This window comes from Galeopterus variegatus, unplaced genomic scaffold, assembly GCF_000696425.1.
Source record: "Galeopterus variegatus unplaced genomic scaffold, G_variegatus-3.0.2 Scaffold345, whole genome shotgun sequence".
Lineage (NCBI taxonomy): Eukaryota > Metazoa > Chordata > Mammalia > Dermoptera > Cynocephalidae > Galeopterus > Galeopterus variegatus.
This window is the reverse complement of record NW_007726456.1, coordinates 538,151-562,174: the sequence shown is the minus strand read 5'-3', so window position 1 is coordinate 562,174 and position 24,024 is coordinate 538,151. Positions and strand designations below refer to the sequence as shown.

Sequence of the window (24,024 nt, the reverse complement as noted above, 5' to 3'; positions counted from 1 at the left end):
CTATGAGTGAAAGGCAGTTTGGTGCAGTAGAATGCATAATTAATTTAGAGCCAAGTTTCTGTTAAACCATTAGTAGCTGCACAATTTTAACAGGTCACTTTCCCTCTCAACTCCTCAAATACCTTCATCTATAAATTCTAAGAAATAATACCAACTCGTATATATACATGCATCCCAAGCTATTATTTAAAAACTCAAGTAATGTAAGTAAAACTACTTTTTAAAATACCTATGCAGGGCCGGCCCGGTGGCACACTGCTACAGTGCGCCACTTGGGAGCGCGGCGGCACTCCCGCCGAGGGTTCGGATCCCAAGTACAGACCAGCTGCTCACTGGCTGAGCGAGGTGCGGGCGCAACACCAAGGGTTACGATCCCGTTGCCGGTCCCGGTCCGGTACGGGCGCGACAGTGAGGGTTGCGATCCGTTGCCGGTCACGAAAAAAGACAAAAAAAAGAAAAAAAAATAAAAATAAAAAATAAAATAAAATACCTATGCAAATGTTATTACTATTTTCATCTTTAATTATACTCTCAACATTTTTTTAATTACTTATAAAAATCTTTCTTTTATATGATGTATTTAGGGGAAAAAGCCCTGGGGAATTCATCTAGCAATACAATCTTAAAATATAATATATCTCCCATCCAAGTACTAACCAGGCCTGACTCTGCTTAACTTCCAAGATCAGAGGAGGTTGCGTGCATTCAGGTTAGTATGACTGTGGACTATAACATATCTCTAACTAACTAGTAATTCCTTTCTGATAAAAAAATTCTCAAAGTTGAATCCTACAGCACAGTTTTGTAAGAATTATGCAATAATTTGTAATAAAGTAGACTAGAAGCTCAAAAGAGAAGGCTCACTTTCTTTGCTCAGACACTTACAAAAGCAACTGGACCTTAAGCAGGTGTACAGTACATGTATACATAATATATATTATAATAGATACATAATATGTATAAGAAGAATCAAATAATTACAGATTGCCAAAAAGCCATGAAACAAAGAGCTAAGCTAGAAACTTACAGGAACAGCTTCTTTAATTAGGATGGTAAATTGTTAATTACTCATTATCAATCATTTAGCTATAGGGCTAAGAGAAAGTGCTAGAAACCATTGTAAACTGAAAACAAATCAGAAATGAAGAGAATATCTCTGAAATCATAATATGTCAATAGGAAAGTATGACAATTTTTAATTTGAGTTCTTCCAAAGCAAAGGACCCTATCTTATTCATCTCTGCAACCTCAGTGTCTAGCATAGTTTCTTACGCATGATAGATAATTAGTAAATACTGAATAAATAAAAGAAGTAAAAACACAACATTTGTGAAATGCAGCTGTTACATAAAATTCAGTCATTCATATATATATATATATACATACAAAATTCAGTCATTCATATATATATATATATACATACACACACACACACACACACACACAGTTTATACCTACATTTGACAAAATACAATAAGTGTACATTCTTAAAACGCTAAAGACGTAGTTAAAAAAAACTTAAGACACATTAACAGCTATACACACAATAATTGGAGCAAAACCATTAAAATTGTATTTTATAACACAACACATTAAATATGTGTCTTATCGTAGTGTGGTATTGCTCTCATTTCTGATCATTCTTAAATACTATAGAGTTTAACTTATAAAAGGAACCTACTGACTAGTTATGTGACAGCAAGAAAATCATGATTTTTCTAATGCTTTGTTCTTGGTTTGGATCCCCAAACCAGCCAGCCACATAAACCAAAAAAATAAAATAATAAAAAATAAAATAAAATAAAATAATTTCATCCCACTAGAGAAATCTGGTCACGCAAATGGAAAGTATTCCAAGACAGCTTTGTATTTATGTTATAATAGTCGGAATAAAGTTTGTTGACTGTGTAGGTCCTAACACATTATTTTCAATTCCATCAGTAAAACTATATACAACAAAATTTTGTTACAACTACTTTGAAGTTTGGCTTGAATCTCATATTCTTCACATACTGCCTAATCCACAAATTTCTCACTAACTGCTGGGTTCCCCCCCCCCCCCCCCCCCCCCCCGCTGGAATTTACTTCCTGTTTGTCTCTTACCCTTAAGAATGCATGTTAGAGGTCAATAGCTTTAAAGCTGCTGTTATCAACTGGAATTTGTTACTCTGATTCCTAGCAAGCAGTATAGACCTTAACTCTTCTACAATATAGTACACAGTATAATAATTAAGATCATATTTCAGAATTAGCTAATATTCCACATTTCCCAGTTAAAATAGAACATTTTAATCTAGAAGATTTGACAGATATGAGGGGGTCTTGAAAAAGTTCCTGGAAAAATTCATATTTTCTTTTAATTCTACTTTTCCACAAATTTTATGAAGTACCCTTGTGTGTCAAAACCAAAAACTAGTTCACATCAACTGAAAAAGCAACTAAAAGACAGAATTTCTATTTGTACTTTGGCTTAGTCATACAACTAAGAATTCTGAGATTTCTTATAAGCAATACTATGCCAAACGCATAAAGATTTAAACAAGTTCTGAAAAATAGAGGATGGTACCTCATAAAAATTTTAATTATACAAGGGGACAATCTAAATATTAGTTACACAGTTTTTCCTCTCTTTTCCACAGGGGAGTGACAAGTTTTTAAACTGTGCATACATTTGTTGCTTTTTTGATATGGGAAAAGTTACTAATGAAAAAAAAAAGAGAGCAAAAACCTTGGGATCCTCTGAGTTCAATGGATAAGCAAAGTACAGCAAATCCTTTGCTTTTTTTTTTTTCGTTTTTATACAGGTTTTCCTCTCTTTTTATAATAACATGCACAAAATTAGATATGTTTCTGTTTAAGATGATTTTCAAATATCTAATATGTTCCAATAGAGTCATACTTAAGTGAGTCAAATTACTGGAGGTGTAAAAATAACCATTAAAAATGTGAACATACAGACCTCCCAATAAAAATCTAAGATTTTTTCTTCATCATTTCCTAACAGGAACACTCTACCACCATCACCATCACCATCAGCCTCAGAGAGCAAGATCACTGGAGATTTTCCCCAGGGTCCTTCTGACTAACATGCTTGATCCTCCTTCCAGTAGAGGGAGCAAAATCATCAATACTCAACATGTCACAAAAAGAAGGGGAAGTGAAGGGTTTATAAGTGCCTTTTCAGTATCTCTACATCTACCCAGATATTTTTTCAAATATGCAGAAATACATAAACTATTTGAAATATAACTAAAATCAACCCAATGGATAAAAAGATTTTATCTTTTTCAAATACTTCACAACTTTGAAATGAAAAACTGGTCCCTAAATATTTAGTTTCAGAATGGCATATTTCATTGTCTGCAAAATCTCACAGGTAACCAGTGTATTGAAGCGTTTTATGAATCCTTAATCTAACAACAGGATTAAAAAAAAATAGAAAACATTACATAAAATGTATTTTTTATTATAAAAGTAATATATTAACATAAAAATTATAGAAAAGGGAATGAAAAGTGTAATTGCACTACCCTTAAACAACCTGTTGTTTTAGGTATTTTTTAAATGCATATCTTCATTCTGCTATAAAAAAGGTATAATCATAAAAATATTTATTAAGTACTTACTATCCACTAGGCACAGTCCTAAGCTCTTTTACTTGTTATAACTCTGTTAATCCTATCCAAAAACCCTATTAGATAGATACTACCATTTCTCATTTTAAAGATAAGAAAAAAAGAGACACAAGACATTATAACAAGCTCAGTCACACAACTAGTAACAGGAGTCAAAATTCTAACCAAGGTAGGCTGGTACCAGAGCCTGCTCTCCTAACATTTTACTGTGATCTTCATCTTGAACTATGCTTTTCTCCACATCATTAACATTCTCATTGTTAGTCTTCAAAGTCTTTTTAATGACTATAATAGTCCATCCAGTATTAATATGATAATAAGCTATGCTGTTTCCAGTTGTCCCTTATAAGTTTAAGATAAACATCTTTGGATATATTACTTTTACTATGTTTGGGTTACTGTAATAAAGTACTTTTATGCTTTTTAATATACCACAAAATGGCTTTCCAAAATATCTGTATCAATTACCAATGTCATGTAAGTACCAATTTCACCATAAATTTGCCAGAATTAACATTAAAAAAAATTTTTTCCTAATAGGTAAAAATGAAACCATGCTCCAAATTGAATTTTTATTATTAAAGTTGCATATTGTTCTGCTTTTGTTTACTAATTAAATTTCCTCTTTTGTGAATTTCACCTTATCTGCTTTATCTAGTTATCAACTGAGATTTTAAAAGTTTGCTTATCAATTGATAGGAGCTTTTTACAGGAATTAACTCTACATCCATCATATTTGCAATTAAATTTTTCCAGTCTGTTTTTTCCCTACTAATTATGGTTATTAAGTTTTTGATAAAATAAACTTTAAGGTAATCATAATTGAGAGTTACAGAAGAGGTTTTAAAACCTTACAGTCTTCTAAATATGAAGTTAGTCTATTGCTCTGAGCACATCAATGAATCACTTTCAATATGCATATTCACTTAATAGAATTACTGAGTTTGAGAAATATTTCTCATACAAGAAGGCTTCAAAGTGTTCATGAAAAGATTCACATTATCTTTTAATTCCATTTTTCCACAAACTTTTTGAGGTACCCTTATAAAGAAGTAACTAAATGAGTAAAAGACCACCCTACCCCAAATAAGCAAAATAAAAGCAAAGAGATACATACCTGTCGCTGTAAACATAGGCGATTTCTGTCATGTAAATGCTGATGATTAGAAAACGAGGAATGCCAACTCCGAGCCTGACTTTGCAACTGAGTCTGCGCCATATCAGAAGGCCTTGTTAGATGTGAAGTAAACTGCCGATCAAGGTCATGATCTAAAACGTGACTTGAATTATCTTGTCCAAATGTTGACTCATCAAATTGGGGAAGGAGGCCCTCCTGAAGGAGGTCTTCTGGGTCAAGTCCTGTGAATGGCTCACTTTGAGATTCCACTTGATGAAGTAAATTCTCTTCTAAAGGTGAAAAGCCATTAGTTTCTACATGATCATTAAAATGGCCCATTTGAGTTCCTGACTCAACAGTATCTGGGAAGTTCATTTGCACAGGAGATAATTTTGAATTGCTATAATTACCCTGAGGATGTGACGAATGCAACATTTGGAAATTATTTGAATTCAATGATGCATTGGGGTTTAGGATATGCTGAGTGTGTTCTTGCTTGATTCCTCTATGAGGTGAAAAGGAATTACTTCCAGTAAAATCAGATAAAGTCTGATTTGTATGATTAGGTGCAAGAACTGCAGAAGACTGAAGGAGACTGTTTGGTGATATATGATTACTGGAAAAGGAATAATGTGAAGAAAACTGCTGTGAAATACTGACAGAACAAGAAGTCATATTTGGAGAAGGTCCATTAAAATTTCCTTCTTGATGACTGCTACACTTAAGGAAATGTGCTGAAGGATTTGACGTCTGAGAAAACTGCTGCATCGAAAGAGACTGTTGTGAAGTAGATGCGTTAGTAATTTGTGGTGGTTGGTTAACACTGACTCTGTGTGGACCAGAAACATTAATATCCATAAAATTTTTAGACTGGCTAAGAGAATTTTGCCCTGGGTTGAGATTATTTCTGTTCTGTTGTGAGCGTAGTGAAGAGCACTGTGTTTGCTGTTCATTGGCCTGAAATAAGGCAAAGTCATGGTGTGCCACAAAGCTTTTATTTTGATGAATAGAATGTGAATGTCCTTGCTGATGAAAAGGAGATCCATTTTGATTTGAAATGCTAGTAGCTGTCTGATGGCCCCACATTGGACTGCCATCTGCTACATCTGGAAACAAACCATTTGGTTGGTTTTGGGGGTGGATCGGAGAACAATTAAATTGAGAGTGTGGAGATAAGACATGTTCAGGTGGGCTACCAAAGGACTGATTAACCTGGTGAAATTTCATTGAATCGAATTGATTTAACTGTTCAAAATCAGTCATCTTCTGATGTGTTGGAGTACCCTGAACATGGTTCAGTGAATCTATGTGCAAAGGTTCAAATTCTGCACCCAAGTTCAATTCATCGACTAGTGAAACAGGTCCTGGTTGTACAAATGCATCATCTGACAAACCTTCTAAGGTCTCACCAAAAAGATTGGCATCATCAAAAAAGTCCATCATTGGATCTGTCATCTTGAAAATTCTGTTAACAGTCTGGGCTGTTCACTCCAAATGGAGTATATTTAGCTTCTCTGTAGTGGATGTTATTGGATCATTTCCAAAGGTCATCAACCAATCCAAAACAGGCCAATATTCATTATTGCTCTAGATAATGACATCATGAAGTGTCAGAATCCTAGGAAAATAAGAAAACGATTTTAATTTAATAATGAGGATTCATTAAACTTCGTAAACAAAGTTTATATATGATTTAAAAACATAAAATCTCAATCTACAGTATTTTTTATAGAATAATTCATTGCAAATAGTTCATTAATATTCCCTACAAGGAAAAAAAAGCTCCTGCCGGGGACATGATTATATTCATTTAGAAGTAATAACACACATTACTTCATTTTAAGTTCAAACATTTTGATGAAAGAATGTAAAGTAAACCTGGAAATAGGGGCCGGCCCGGTGGCGCACTGGGTAGTGCGCCGCTTGGGAAGCGCGGTGGCGCTCCCGCCCGAGGGTTCGGATCCCACATACGGACCGGCTCCCGCTCACTGGCTGAGCGAGGCGCGGGAGCAACGCCGAGGTTTGCAATCCCGTTCCCGGTCCCTGGTCCGGTACGGGGGCAACACTGAGGGTTGCGATCCGTTGCCGGACACGGAAAAAGACAAAAGACAAAAAAAAAAAAACTGTTTTTTAAACCCCTCAGCATCCAGAAGTCCTGGTGATGTGACATGCTTCAGGCCTCCAGGAACCCCAGATGGCTATTTTCCTTTATCTATGAAATGAGAACTCTAGTCAGAACCACCACTAGCAGAAACTTTTATACCCCTATCTCCTGCGGTACTTTAGTCTATTCTCATAAGGAAAATGATAAATGTCCTTTGATCAGGACAGCAAAGACCCTGAAGTAAAGCAACCCAGTGCTGTAAACTTTTCAGCCTTAAGAGCTAGGTCTCTGACCACTCTTGTTTTCACCAACAGAGTATTAAAGTCAGCACTGAGTCTGTAAAAGTCACTCGGAGATGATTATCCATTGACCAAAACCCTGGGTTCTTCAAAAAGTTCATGGAAAGATTTGTGTTATCGTCCGGTACGGGGGCAACACTGAGGGTTGCGATCCGTTGCCGGACACGGAAAAAGACAAAAGACAAAAAAAAAAACAAAAACCTGGAAATAGTATGCCACACTCTCTCCCATGCCATGAAATGGACCTCACTCCTCAGCACCTCTAGCCAATGTACAAAATATATATGTATTATACTTCAAAATTAATTCTTGTTAAGACAGCTGACAGCAGACCTTCTCAGATTAGTAGGCACATTGTGATCTTTTGCTCTAGACCTCTTGAGCAGGTAAATCTGTTACTTCATAGGGTATATGTGAAAATGAATCAAAAACAATTGCATGAGGTCATAATAAGCTGGCCTAGAATGAGATAAAAGTTAAGCCATCTGATCAGCTGACAGCAGACATGTGCTGGAGGATATTCTGGGGATTCCCACACATTGCTACCATGGTTCTATTGCTCATCTATCATAGAAGATTGGCCTTCCTGACAACCAACTGATTTTAGACATCTGTGAAGCAAAAGCAAGCACCTTCCTGTTAGTAGTTATATTCATTATTCTGTCCCTAGTACCACCCTGTTAAATCATTTGGAATAAATCATTTGGAATATACATGTTACTTATTACATTTACTAAACTGTTTGGCTTCAGAATCAAGCTGAGGAGAAAATAAGCAATAGCTTGAGTTAAGCAATAAATCTTATGATAGTTTCAAGAGAAAAATGATTATACTTGTATTTAGGTAGATATGTATACATACACATACATACGCACTATTTATGTGTAGAAAGGCTCTAATAGGTTATTTGCTAATATGAAATGGCTGGCCATTATTGTTCCAGGATTGAATCATTCCAAACACTTCTTTTTTTTTTTTGACTGGTAAGGGTATTGTAACCCTTGGCTCGGTGTTGTCTGCACCACGCTCAGCCAGTGGGTGCACCGGCCATCCCTATATAGGATCCGAACCCGTGGCCTTGATGCTACCAGCGCCACACTCTCCCCAGTGAGCCACGGGGCCGGCCCCCAAACACTTCTAACAAAGGTAATTTATGGTTCTGCCCCCACTGTTTTTTTTTTTTTCCTTTTTGTCTTTTTTCGTGACCGGCAACGGATCGCAACCCTCTGTGTCGCGCCCGTACGGGACCGGGACCGGAACGGGATCGCAACCCTCGGTGTTGCTCCCGCACCTCACTCAGCCAGTGAGCGGGAACCGGTCTGTATGTGGGATCCGAACCCTCGGCGGGAGCGCACTGTAGCAGTGCGCCACCGGGCCGGCCCGTGCCCCCACTGTTTTACTTAGAAGCACAAATGGAGGTTCTGGCTCCTCTACATATTAGTTTATTTGAAAATTAACAAAGGCCTAAGACACTTTTTCAGAACTTCTATTTTTTGAGGTTCATATTAGGAAATATATATATATATATATTTTTTTTAAAGATGACCGGTAAGGGGATCTTAACCCTTGACTTGGTGTTGTCAGCACCACGCTCAGCCAGTGAGCAAACCGGCCATCCCTGTATAGGATCCGAACCCGTGGCCTTGGTGTTATCGGCACTGCACTCTACTGAGTGAGCCACGGGCTGGTCCAGGAAATATATGTTTCTTAAACAAATTCTCTGCTCAGTATTTAAATGAATAGTGTGTAATCTTTCCAAAGACATTTTGAACAGCAATTAAACATGTATAGTACTAACAATACATATAGCTCAACTGAAGTGATGACAATATAAATAGCTAAAACTAAGTTTACGTACGCACAGGCAATGACAACTACTCCATGACAGCTACCCGACAATGACTGAGACACATTCCAATTTCAGATATATCAAAAGTGAAAAAAATATGCATCTTAGAACTGATTCAAGTGCTTTCTTGAACATCAGAATGTATTACTTCAAGAATTCAGAACTCAGAACTACAAAAATCTAATGCCCAAATGAATGCTAAAAGATTACCTAAATGATATAACTAACATTAGTTCTTACATTCCTATTTATTCTTATTGTGATAACAGTGAACTAAAAATATAAATGTAAAACATTCTGAATTTATACTGATTTACTATAGGCTTATATATAGGAGGGTTCTTCAAAAAGTTCATGGAAAGATTTGTGTTATCTTTTAATTCTATTTTTCCATGAACTTCTAAAAGTACCCTGGCATTTGTTTTATTCATTAAAAATAAAGAATTTTTAGAAGATTATTCTGTAAACAAATTTGTGATCTACTAGAGTAGTAATATTCTATACAGGAAAGAACTGATGTAGTCTTTGAATTTTTGAACAATATAGTAAATTAGCTAAAACAGAAAGTGTTTTCTAAATTTATATAACCTGAGGCTTACCTAAAATATGAGAAGTGGTCATTTTCATTAAGAGAACAATTTTGTTATTTATTCATCCAATAAACATTTGTTGTTGATAGACAACTTCTAGGTACCAGGATGATGAATAATAACTGTCCTCTGAAGGGGGACATGGATAAGTAAAAAGACCATTACAAATACATGTTATCTGTGCTTTGATAAAGGTAAGCACAGAGGAGGATCATCTAATGGCAAAGAAAATGAATACAGACACCAGTACTAGACTAAGATACACATTTCATATGTGACAATAGGATAATCAACTTTAGTTATAAAAAGAGACCAAAAGTGAATTATGAAAAAATGCCCATAAAATCCAATAAGCCATGCTTTCTGATTTGAACAGTTTATTCTACAATTGACACAAAGCTCATTTAAATTCCTCTTTAAGACATTTTGTCTTCATTCATTCTAGTAAATGTCTGTACCATTTTCTGGCTAAAAACATCACATCAGCCTAATTTTAACTTATTTAATTAAGCAAATGTTTAGGGACAGTCCATTACATCCAAAGCATCTTTGCATAAACTAGAAAAGTTCCTGCCCTCAGGAAGCTGAGACTCTAAGTGGGGAGGACAGAAGAAAAGCATAAGAAAAGCACATTGTGCATTGAATAATATATGGTAAATGTGACATAAGAGAGGTGGAGGTTCTTTTATAAAGCGATTTTAAAGTGGAGAGAGCATACTTGCAAGTTTTTTAGGAAAAGCTTCTCAGAACAGTTAGCATTTGAGGGGGTCCTTATAAAGGGGCTGGAAGAGAAGCCCAGGCAAAGAATTCAGAAAGAAAGAAATGACAGCAAGGAAGTAAGTACATGTTTAGGGAAGTGTATCACCATTGCAGAGGGTATACAAAGGGAGAAAAGTGGAAAATAAAGGCAGAAATATAAGTTGGAATACTGCTTTAGGGGACCTTATCAATCATGCACATTAAAATAGTCAATTCTACTAAGGTTGAGACAAGTATTTAGAATCAAAACAAATTATCTATCTTGATTTCTATGCTTATTGAATGCCAATTTTATGGTGATTACACAAACTGGATTCAAATATCAGTAGAACAGAATTCTTGCCTTCAAAAAATTCATAATCTAGAGGGGAAGAAAACTCATGAACAAATGTAGCTGTTCCTCAACTTACGATTGGGTTATGTCCCAATAAACCCATTGTAAGTTGAAAATACTGTAAGTCAAAAATGCATTTAACACACTTAACATACCAAACATCATAGCTTAGCCTAGCCTATCTTAAACATGCTCAGAACACTTACATTTGACTATAGTTGGGCAAAATCATCTAACATAAAGCCTATTTTGTAATAAAATGTTAAATATCTCATGTGATCTATTGAATACGATACTGAAAGTAAAAAACCAGAAGGACTGGTACAGGTACTCAAAGTACAGTTTCTACTGAACGCATATCGTTTTCAAAAAGTTGAAAAATTATGACAAACCATTATTAAGTTGGGGATCATCTGTAGTGTGATGTATACTTTAGTAGAGGTGTATAAAAAGCACTATATTATGGGAGCACAGATTAGATAGCAATTAATTATGTCTGGAAAAGGCCAGGAAAGGTACAGAGATGAGGTAAAATATGAGCTGGGCCTTAAGAGTAAAAATAAGATATATTGTATATACAAACTTACTTCTGTATATACAGACTTTCCTCAATGTCTAACAGTTGCTTTTGCTCCAAGACATTTCTATACTCTCCAAATAAGTCCCCCAATATTTTCCTACTAAATTAGTCTCCCCAATAAGTTCTGCACATTAATAGTTTCATTTCACCTAATAGGATAACCATTGTTTCCTACCAAATTACTTACTCTAAGTCATCCCTTCAGCATTTCTATACATTTATTAAATTTGTGCTACATTAACTTTTACTTCGGTTATGATCTACCCACAGTTGTTTCAAATCTATACTTGGGGAAAATTCAGCTTAGAACTTACCTCCTATGAAAGGTCTCTCCTAACCCAAGTCTCAGTATGGTACTCTATGCATACCACAAATCACACTGCATTATAATAATATATTATCTTTTCTCTCCACTAGACTGTACGCCCCCCCAAAAAAGGAACACCCTTATCATCTTTGTACCCTTAGCATGTTGCCTAGCATACTAGGCACGCAACAAATTCATTTGCTAAATAAATAAATGACTACATAAAAATTAGAAAGAAGATTAGACAAATTAAAAAAAACAAAAACTGAAAAACCTACACCTGAGCCCGGACTCTACCACTTTCTAGCTGTATGACCTTGAGAAGATTACATAATTTCTGTCTTCATCTTTAAGGGAAAAAAAAAACAAGAATAACAACTATCACCACAACTATTAACTACAGTCCTTAAAAGTGAATTACAAAGTGCTAAATAATAAAGGTAACCTACTGTCTCTACTAGCAAGCTGTAACACCTATAAGGATAGGAAAAAGGGCTTTTGAAATCTGCTCACTCCCTTGCATAGCACCTAAAACTGTTAAGAGCACAGAGGAAACACTATAGAAATGTCCAGAGGTAAGGCAGGACTTGGCATTTTGGGAATTACTAAATAGTGTAGTGTGGCCAGAGCATATTATTACCCAAATAGAGAGGGATGTTGAGAGGTAAGCAGAGGTCAGATGTCCAGGGCTTTTATTAGGCATGTTAAGAAATCTGGATTTTTATCCTAGAGGAAATAAAAGCTATTTCACTGATTAAAATTTCTTCTTTAACTTTACATTTATCTAACATTTTTACTTTGGTGAAATTATTCTCACTGGACTTCTGATCAAGATGGCAGAATAGACAGTACAGAGCGTCATCCTCTCCCACAATCAACCAATTTACAACTATAAAAAAGCAACGATTGCCAAGCTGGGGCCACTAGAGCTCAGGGGAAGAGGAGGAGAGACCTATGGAGTTCATGAAGGTGGGAGAATCTGCGATGAGAGAAAGAAAGGACCACTCTGACCATTTTGAGCTCCAGCCACTTCAAGGATGGCCCTGGTGAGCACATGGAACAAGAGGTGGCAAAAGCCACAGCAGTGCCCTTCCTATGAAATTGCTTGGAGTCTTCAGGGGAGTAGAGGGCCTTGGTGGCCCCCAGGCCAGCTAGACCACTAAAAGCATTCCTGTGGACCCACATAGGAGCAAGGGGCCACAGACAACTGAAAAAAGGAGCCACTCAGAGGCTGATGAGTCATTGCAAGGGACCAGCACATGGCCCGTCCCATGGGAAGTGTCTGGAGTGCAAGGTGGGGAAGATGGGCCCACAGGGGGAACACTGGGGCACAGCATGGACAGCTGATCTGCTCTGATCAACATAGGATCACTCAGTGGAGACTGGTCAGGAATACAGAACTGCAGGGGTGCAGTTTGCTGAAAAAAGTCAGGCCTAGACCAGAGTTTCCACAAAACCAAGGTGTACCAGACCCCACAAGACCTGAAAGTACTTACAAGGTCAACAATTAAAATCTGAGCTGCACAAAAAGATTCCAGAGAATCAGCAGCAAAACAGCAATTCAGCTAAGCCACAGTACTCAAGTGTTGGTCCACACAGGAAGTTCCCCCATTTTAGAAGTAAGCAAAGGACTACAAACTAGTTCCAGTGCAGAGTTTAAGTGGTGGGAATAGCAAATAATCCAACACAAAACTGAAAGAAAAACAAAAAACCCACAGATCAGAGACAAAGTTCTGATTTTAACCAGCAAAGGTCTACCACCACCAAAGAACACCTATAAAACCTAGAAGGACTGGAAGCCCCCTGGGTTGCCAAGCCAGGGTGGGGAGAGGGCTGAGGGCCTCAGCCACTACCCACCTCTCCCCGATATCCATATCCAGCCAAACAATGACCAAGCCCCTGCCAGAAGCCCCCCTGGCTCCTGAACTGGGGTCGGGGGAATGAGGGCCTCAGTCATGGCCCCCCAAATTCTGCATGCAGCCCAGCGACAACCACCAGGATGCCACTGGAGGTGCCCTGGGCTCTTGAGCCAGAGTGGGGGGTGGGCCTTGGGCCTTGGCCAGGTCCCCCCAATATCCACAGTCAGCCCAGCGACAACCACCAAGCCACTGCTGGAAGCGACCCAGGCTTCCCAGCTGGGGCGGTGGGATTCGAGGGTCTCAGCCATGCCCCCTGATGTCTGCATCCAGCCCAGCCACAACCAGCAGGCTACCAGTCGAAGTGCCTCAGCCACACCCCCCTGACATCCGTATCCAGCCTAGCAATAACCCAGCTGCTGCTGGAAGTGTCCTGGACTCCCCAGGGGGTGCCGAGTGCCTCAGCCATGCCCTGCTCCATGTCCACATCCAGCCCAGTGATGACAAACCGAGCTGCTGCCAGAAGTGCCCTGGGCTCCCAAGATAGGGCAATGGGGTGCCGAGGGCCTCAGCCATGCTCCAAATGTCCGCATCCAGCCCAGCCACAACTGAGCCACCACGGAAGCCCCTTGGGCTCCTCTGACAGAATGAAGGGGATGCCATGGGCCTTGACCACACCCCCATTCCACCTTCCTTGTCCTCCCACCCTATTGCCTTCTCCTCTCCCCCTCCACCCAAACTGCTCCACAACATCTTAGTATAAAAAAAAATAGTAACAAATAAATTTTAAAAAATTATTCTCACTGGTGGATATTAACATCTGAAGTTATTTTTAGAGATCAAATAGCAACTCTATCAATGTTTCAAGTTGCATCCAGAAACATATTTTAAAAATAAAATGATAATGATAGGATATTAGTCATTTAAAAAAATATCCCTACTTGGCAAAATAAAAAGTTCACAAATTTAAGCAAGTTCAACATTTCCTTTAAAAAAAATTTAGAAAATTCCATAAACCTGTAGAAATAACTCGTGTTAAGTCATTCAATCTATACATGAATACCTATTAAAAAGTTATTTACATCAAGTCTATTTTCCCCATCTTCTTAGGCAGCTCCTTTGAGGTTGTTTAAAATAATCCCCTTTTTCTTAAAACATACCTTCAAATTCTTGAAGATGTATGTCTCCCCTAAAGCTTCTCTTTTCAAAGCTATAGGCTAAATATTCCCAGTTTATTCAGATATGAAAAATTCTACCTAAAATGGCCAAAATAAAAAGGTTAATGTTTAAAGGGATAAATCTTTAAATACTGGCCCCAAATTACTCATTTCCTTAGGGTTCCCTTAGGGCTTCTAAGCATATGACTGGTAGATAGTACAGAATTGGACAAAGTTTACTAACTTAATGGCAGAATTATGTGACAAATGCTAATAATAACCACACTCAAATAGCACTAATTAAATTAATTTTCTAGAAGTATACTACAGAATTTCCATCTCAGCCTGTCCAGTTCAGTATTTATTATCAGACTTAAATGAAGGTATAGAAAGTTTCCTTAACAAGATGATTTTAAGTTAGAAGAATTAACAGAATAATTAACAAAATCAAGATACAAACAAACCTCGAGGATGGAGCCATGGATCAAATCTAATAACTTGTAACTATCAGGTTCTATTTTCAGCACAGATAACCAATTTCAAACAAGTACATTCAGGTTGCAAATTCTACAGAGGCAAGGCAAGTAACATAAATGAGTGAGGCTGGCCAGAACAGAACTCACTAAAAAGTACAAAGGGGCAGCTACCAGTTAGCTTCAGTTAAGTGTTGCTTCTAATTTTAGGAGAGAAAATGGAAATCCAGACTTTTGTGGGAAATTTCCTGATTTTTCGAAGTTGGCAACTATTCTAATTCTTAATATACCATGCTCTTGGATAGAAAACTCAGTATCGCAAATATATAAATTCTTCCATGCTAATTTATGAAATGAAATGTGGTCTCGATAAAAATTCTAATTTTTTTTCCTGAGGTAAATAAGATGTTTCTAAAATTAGAAAAATAGACAAAAAGCAAAGCCATGAAAAGATCTGAAAGAGAAGACAATGAGGAAGAACTAATCCTACCAAATATTAAAGCATTATAAAATCTTATATCCAAACAAAGTGGTATTGAAAAGGCCGACAGATAAATAACAATAGAAAGTAATTTAGTATCTCAAATTGCAGGTGAAATGAACTATAAAATAAATAGAAAAACAGTGACTATTGGAAAGAAATATAGTTAGATCCATACTATGTTCCTCAAACCAAAATTAATTCCAAACAGATCAAAAATATGTCAATGTCAAAAATGAAAAACCACGAAAGTACTAGAAGAAAATATGCAAAGGGATACTTTGGTTTCTATCCACGGCACGAAATCCAGATGTCATTAAAGTTTCATAAACTAAATTACATAAATTAACAACTTTATGAAAAGATTCATAGAACAGATTACAAAAGAAAAATAGTAAACTGAGAAATAATATTGCAACTCACTCACTGACGAAGTGCTCATTTCTTAATACATCAAGATTTCCCATAAATCAATAAGAAAAACACCAACAGCTAATACAAAAATGGGCAAAGGATACAGTGAGTTGATATACTCATTCAAAATAAGAGAAATGCAAATTAGAACCATATTGTTGTATTACTTTTCACCTATCAGACTGACAGATTCCAAAGTTTGATAACACATGTTGTTAAAGCTGTAGGAAAAAAACCCAAAACACTCTCATACACTCCTGAGAGTCTAAAATGGTAAAACCTGAGAGAAATTTGCCAATATCCATAAATTTTTCAAATGCACATATCCTTTGACTGAGCAAATGCCCCTCAATAATTTATTCTACCAATAATGCTCATGTACCAGTGAAATAATAGACACAAGGGTATTTACTGAAACATTACTTGCTCAGGCAAACGACTGAATATAACCTAAATGTCCATCAATAGGATACCAATTAAACAAAATGTCATATTCATATATGCCAGCCACACCAAATCTGGGTATTATATTCAGTCTTGATCACATCATTTAAAAAAAAATGTTGACAAAATGGGACATATTCAGCAGACGATAACCAGATTGGTGAAGTTACTACTTGAAATCACGCTTCTCAAAGTCTCTCTCTCCTCAATCGTCTTCTCATTCTAGATATTCTCTCCAGGTAATCTCGTCCTCTATCATCTATATACTGACAACTTTTTTTTTTTTTGAGACCGGCCGCACCGCGCTCAGCCAGTGAGCGCTGTGAGCGAACCGATCATCCCTATATAGGATCTGAACCTGCGGCGGGAGTCGCTGCCGCGCTTCCCAGCACTGCACCCTCCCAAGTGGGCCACGGGCTCGGCCCTATACTGACAACTTTTAAATCTTTTTTCTTTCTTTTTTATTGCAGTGAAAATATCACACAGAATAAATCTTTATGTTCAGTACCATCTTCCATCTTCCCGGACTTCACACGTACAAACTCAGTAGGTCCAAAACCAATTACCTTTTTTCTAAAATCTGCCCTTCTCCTATATGCTTTATTTGGCTAATGGCATTAAAACTGACCTTTCTGCCTAACCAACATCCCTACTTTGATCTATCATGCACATTGTGACCAGACTTAAGTTTTAAAAGACACAGATTTAGTTATATCACTTGCCACTGGATGCCCTTTAACAGGTCCCTAAAGCCAACCATATAAATATCCAACTCAAAATATAATCCCTTCAAAATGTTTTCATCTTCATATACCAGCCCACCCTCTCTACACATATTCTACAATCCAATCACACCAATCTACTTATCTTTCTAACGTGTCCTATTTATTCTTCCATGCCATTACTCATGCTATCTGTAAGACCCCAAATGGAAGATCTAGAAAAATAGGGACCAGAATATTACAGGGAAAATTATATACGGCTCAGTATAAGAAAGAACTTAAAATACAGCTATCCAGAGACAGGTAATGAAAGCTCCTTATCACTAAAACTGCATATTCATGTTTAAGACAGGCTAACCAAGTCCTCAATAGAGATACTAAAAGGAAAAGTCCAGAAGCATACTGGTGACTCACTGGATAACCTCTAAACTCCATTCTTTTTTTTTTTTTCCTTTTTTTCTTTTTTTGTGACTGGTAACGGGATCACAACCCTCAGTGTCGCGCCCGTACCGCGACCGGCAACGGGATCGCAACCCTCAGTGTCGCGCCCGCACCGCGCTCAACCAGTGAGCAGACCGGTCTCTATATGGGATCCGAACCCTCGGCGGGAGCGCCACCACGCTCCCAGGCGCCGCACTCTACCGAGTGCGCCACCGGGCAGGCCCTAAACTCCATTCTGACCTATTTTATTCTTGGCTTTAGTGTAGTACCCCAAAGTTACTAATTAGTAGGTTTCAACAAGGATTATAGGCCTTTAGATCAATTTATACTATATCCTTAGTTAACCTAAGATTCCAAAGTATGTTCCTCAAATCTTAAAATGATATTAAATTATATAAAATTGCAAAAACATTTGGAATTCAAATATACTTCAAAATAATCCTAAGTAACTGGGGAGAAAATCATTATATAAAAAACAGAATGAAATGCTAGGAAGGTTAAGTTTAAAGTGATAAAATCTAGATACTAAAATTGCCACTTGAACTACAAAACGGAAAATTACTTACGAAGCACAAATTAAGAGAGAAAAAAAAAAGAAAGACGTGGAAATTACAGCTAGCCACAATCTAAATATGCATTCTCAACATGTTTTTAGGACAAGCACATATAGTAAAGCTATTAGAAAGAATATACTAGCGTCTAACTAAAGAATTGCACTAGATTATACAACATATGCCAGAAAATACTCCTTCTAAACTAGTTGGATGGTTGCTACAGTTTTTATTTAAGCAAAAATCTAAAGGTTTTAAAATACAAAATTTATGGGCAACTTCAACAAAATTTAAAACTTTTGTGCTTCAAAGGACAGAAAGTGAAAAGACAACCATTGGGAGAAATGAGAGAATGAGAGAAATGGAAGAAAATTTCTGCAAATCCTATACAGTTGTGTGCCACATGATGATATTTCAGTCAATGATGGACCACATATAAGACAGTGGTCCCTTAATATTATAATAGAGATGAAAATTCCTATTGTTAGTTATGTCATAGCCTTATAATGCTGTAGCACAATGCATTTCATTACTCACATAGGAGCAATAGGCTATACTGTACAGCTTAGGTACATAGCAAGCTATTCCACTTATCTTTGTGATGTTCCTACAATGATGAAATAGCCTAGTGACATATTTCTCAGAATTTATCCCCAGCTTTAGGCAACATGTGACTGTATCTGAAAAGGACTCAAATGTAGAATATACAAAAAATTCCTACAACACAATAGTAAGAAAACAACTCCCACCCCCTGAAAAATGGGCAAAACATCTGAATAGATATTTTTCCGAAGAAGATCTGTAAATAGTCAATAAGCACATGAAAAGATGCTCAACATCATTAGCTATCAGGGAAATGCAGCTCAAAACCATACCCACTAAGATGGAAGATGAAAAATTCAAAAAATAATTGTTAGCAAGGATGTAGTGAAGTTGGAAATCACACATTACTGGTGGGAATACAGCCATCAGTAAAAACAATCTGGTAGTTCCTCAAAAGGTTAAACATAGACTTACCATATGATCTAGCAATTCCACTCCTAGGTATATACCCAAAGAAACTGTGGCAGGGACTCAAACAGATACCTGTATGCCAATGTTCACTGCAGCATTATTCACAATAGTCAAAAAGAGGAAAACAACCTAAATCCACCAACTGATGAATGTGTTATATTGATACAATGGAATATTATTCAATAAAAAGAAATGAAGTAATGATACATGCTACAACATAGAAACTTTGAAAATATTATGCTAAGTGAAAGAAGCCAGTCACAAAGGACCACATACAGTATTATATGATTCCATTTATATAAAATGTCAAGAGTAGGCAAATACTAGGGGTCTTCAAAAAGTTCACGGGAAGATTCATATTATCTTTTTTTCTATTTTTTTTTAGCAACTTTTTAAAGTACCCCCCTATATAGAGAGACAAAAAGTAGATACAGTGGTGATCTAAGGCTGGGGACAGAGGGGTAGGTTGGGGGAGAGGGGGAACTGGTAATTGGTGAATATTGACTACAGGTTATTGGGCTTCTTTCTCGGGTAATAAAAATGTTCTAAAATTGGGTATGGAGAGGAATAAACAACTCTGAATATACTAAAAACCACTGAATTACATACTTTAAATGGGTAGATCGTATGGCATCTAATTATGTCTCAAAATACTGTTTTAATAAAAAATTATACAGGCAATATTATTTTGAAGCTTATAATTTTCTGTTAAGGATGAAGGTTACGATGGTCACTTAAAAAGTGATTTTCTTCAACTAATTTACTTGGCAAGTATTTGCAAGGCAGATTTTGCTGAGAAAAATAAAACAGGTGAAGTTACTTCAGAAGATTTGGTCAAGTTACAGTGGAAGTCTGTTAGTCTTATCAAACAAAAAAGTCTATCTAATAGAACTTTGAAACTATGACAATTATAAAATAAATGGAAATTACATTCATAAATTTTTTTTTTTTGTCCTTTTTGAGACTGGCCGCACTGCGCTCAGCCAGTGAGGATCCGAACCCGCGGCGGGAGCGCTGCTGCTCTCCCATTGCTGCTCTCTCCCGAGTGTGCCACGGGCTCAGCCCACATTCATAAAATTTTAAAATAAATAACTCTAAAGTATTTTTAAGTGACTCAAGAAAAAAATTCTTTTGAAAGTAAGCTATTGTGGTCATTTTAATCAACCATAATTTAAAACTTCAAAAATTAACTAAAGTGATCCCTATTGATTTTTTCACAAATTATAACCTCTAGCAGCTGCACACTCTCATCCACAAAGTTCCTCATTATTAGGGACCTGAAAAAAAAACCAAAGAATCAACAAGAAACCCTCTGCCTATACTACATACTTGATATGATGATTTAGTGATGTAATACACATTAAAATGTTTCCCAAGGCTTGCTGGTTAGCTCAGTTGGTTAGAGCATGGTGCTGATAACACCAAGGTCCAGGGTTTGATCCCTGTACCAGTCAGTGTCAAAAAAATAAATAAATAAAATAAAAATAATAAAATAAAATGCTTTCTATACATGAACAATATGCCACTTTTATTATCGTTAATAATAATAATAAGTGATTTTAGAATTGAGGAAGAGTTTGCTTTAGAATAATCACATAATTTTGGAAATATTAGTGGAACATTAGTGAAAAATGGAATTTGAAATTTAAGGTATCTGGAATTCTCGTTAAAAAAAAAAAAAAGTTGGAAGCCCAGAGTCTTTTGAGCAATAAATATTAATTGAAAGAGTATAAATATTAAATTAATATGAATTCAATATTGTCCCTTAATTATTTAGGGCTGACCCTTTAAAAGGTTATAAGGACTGCTTAAGTTCTGTATCCAGTAAGGATTCCAGCAGGAAAGGACTTGTAGTTCTCCTATTCAGGATTTTATGTTCATTTCTTGACTTGATCTTCTCTCCTTTCCTGAAGACCCTACCTGTAGGATACAGATAATCACATACCAGAATAACTGAGTCTCCTACCTCTAAACTGAAATATTTCTAATCAACCTCCCTAAACCATATCACAAATAAATCTGGAAATTATTAGAGGTAATTCCTTTTAAAATTTTTCCTTGGGCCAACCCGGTGGTGCACTGCTACAGTGCGCCGCTTGGGAGCGCGGTGGCGCTCCCGCCGAGGGTTCGGATCCCACATACAGACCGGTTCCCGCTCACTGGCTGAGCGAGGTGTAGGAGCAACACCGAGGGTTGCGATCCCGTGGCCGGTCCTGGTCCGGTACGGGCACGACACTGAGGGTTGCGATCCGTTGCCGGACACGAAAAAAAAAAAAAGACAAAAAAAAAAGGAAAAAAAAAATTTTCCTTCACTGTTTTAGATTTAAGTTGAAAAATGTTTGGTTCTTTTAACAAGATAAGCAATAAAAAGTTAATATTCTCCATGCTCTGCCTTCCTTCCTTACTCCAACCTCCTCAAGGACATTGCCCCAGTAATTCTTCTCTCTTCCTAGCCATCAATGTTTCTCATTCTACTAGATCATCCCCATCAGCATACAAACAAGCTGTTTTTTCTCCCATCTTCAAAAATCCCCTCTTGACCCCATTAAACCCTCCATTTTCCTCCCCTAGCTTTCTTTTCCTTTAGAGCAAAATGTTAGAAATGTGTCTTTATTTGCTATCTTCAATTTATTTCCTGCCATTCTCTCTTGAGATCAGGTTTTATTCTCATCACCTCACCAAACTGATCTGATCAAGGGTACGGTGACCTCTATATCATTAAATCCAAAGGTCATTTTTAAGTCCTCATCTAACATCACCTATTAGCAGCATTTGGTACAGTTATCATTGAGTCCTCCCTGAAACACTTAACTTCACTTAATTGATAGACATGATATTCACCTGTTTTTTCCTACTTTTTGGACATCTTTTTTTATAGATTCCAATCTATAAATGCTGTAGTACCCAACTTCTCTTTTCTATCTATGCATGTACTCACTTCCAAGGTGGTTTCATCTAGTCTAATGGTTTTAAATATCATCTACATGTTGGTAATTCCCAAATTTATATCTATTAAATATATATCTCTACCTTAACTCCAGACTAACATACCTAACTACTTGACTTCTCTTGAATACCTGATAGGCAACTAACAGCCTGCTATTCACCTTGCCCTGTTTCAAAACAGCACATAATCTTATTAAAATACAAGTCATTTCAGGTCATTCCTCTGCTCACAACACTTGACTCCTTATAGCACATATTAAAGGCTGAAATGACTCCTTATTGCACACATTAAAAGCTGAAATCCTTACTATGACTTGTAAATCCCTATATTACAGCCCTCCACCCCAACCTGAACAGCTCTCTGCCCTCATCTCCTAGTACTCTTCCCTCTTTTGCTGACCCTTGCTTCAGCCACAAAGGCTTCTTCAGGTCACTAAGAAAAGCCAGGCATGAGAGAGTGATGTCAGCAAAATGGTACAATACACAGCTCCAACCACCTATCTGTGGAAACACTAAAAAATAAGCAGGAACTGTCAGAACCAGCTTTATCAGAATGCTGGAAAAAAGTCTAAGGTTTATAGCAACTAAGAGAATTCAGAAAAAAATAAAAAAGGCAATGTAAAAAAAAGAATACTCCTAACATTCAAGGAGTTGAATGTTAAAACACTGGCTGAACACAAGCTAAAGTAACAGAGACTTTAGTGACCACACACAACAAGGAATATAGTTGTTGCAGAAAATAGGTTGAAAATCACTAAATAAACATATGACTCCAGCCTTCAACAATCAAGAACAGCAAATGTTGAAGGAGAGGAAAAATCTGATTTATAGAGTAACCACATCATAATATCAAATGTCTGGTTTTCACACACAAAAAAACTTCAAAGCATACAAAGAAACAAAAAAGTGCAACACACTCACAGGTGAAAGAAAAATGAGAGAAGCTGTTCCTAAGAAAGCCCAGACATTGGACTTAACGGACAAAGGTCTAAATCAACTGATATAGTTTGTCCTCCCAAAGCTCATACTGAAATTTAATCCCCATTGTGATGTGTTAAGAGGGTAGGAAAACCTAGTATGGTAACTGAAAGGTGGGGCCTTTAAGATGTGATTAGATTATGAGGACCATGCCCTAGTGGACGCACTGATTCATTCATGGAGTAGTAAGCTGTTGGATGGGTGGTATTGAGTGTGGTTCTCATGACTTAAAAAGCAGAGCACATGAGAAGCTCTCTTCTGCTTCTTACATTTTGTCATGTGATACCCTGTGACACAGTAGAGTCATCACCAAGAACAAGACCTTCACCAGATGTGTTCCCTGGACTTTGGACTTCCCAGCCTCCAAAACTGTAAGCAATAAATATTGTTTCTGAGGCTAGCTGGTTAGCTCAGTTGGTTAGAGTGCAGCCTTATAATACCAAGGTCATGGGTTCAGATCCCCAAATTGGCCAACCGCAAAAAATAGTAAGTAAATAAATAAATATTGTTTTTTACAAATTACTCCAATCAGGGTCAAGAGTTCAGATCCCCATACTGGCCAGCCTCCAAAACAAAAAAACAAACAAAAAACCCCACAAATTACTTAGTTTCAGGTATTCTGTTATAATCAAAAGATAATGGATTAATACATAAACTGCCTTAAATCTTAAATATATTCAAAGAGCTAACAAAAACCATGGCCCAAGAATGAAAGCAAGCTAGAAAAATTACATGCGAACAAATTATCAATACAGAGATAGAATATATAAAAAGCTCCAAATAGAAATTCTGGAGTTCAAAAGCACAATATTGAAATTTAAAAATCACTACAAAGGCTCAACAGGAGATTTGAGTAAGCAGAGGAAGGAATCTGCAAACTTGAAGACAAGACAATTGAAATTATACAGTCTGAGGATCAGAAAGACAAAAGAATAAAGAAAAGTGAAGAACACACAGCCTGAAGAATCTGTGA

The 24,024-nt window shown here is 36.8% G+C and overlaps 1 protein-coding gene across 2 annotated transcripts in view; it reads right to left on the bottom strand.

Annotated features, from left to right (window-relative positions):
• CHD9 (chromodomain helicase DNA binding protein 9) overlaps positions 1–24,024 on the bottom strand; it is a 209,296-nt gene that overhangs the window by 141,822 nt on the left and 43,450 nt on the right. For both annotated transcript variants that reach the window (XM_008567795.1, XM_008567796.1), the window contains exon 2: positions 4,753–6,370. In XM_008567795.1, coding sequence (XP_008566017.1) covers positions 4,753–6,207 — 1,455 coding nt within the window. In that variant the 5' untranslated portion in view covers positions 6,208–6,370. The remainder of the gene's footprint in view (positions 1–4,752; positions 6,371–24,024) is intronic.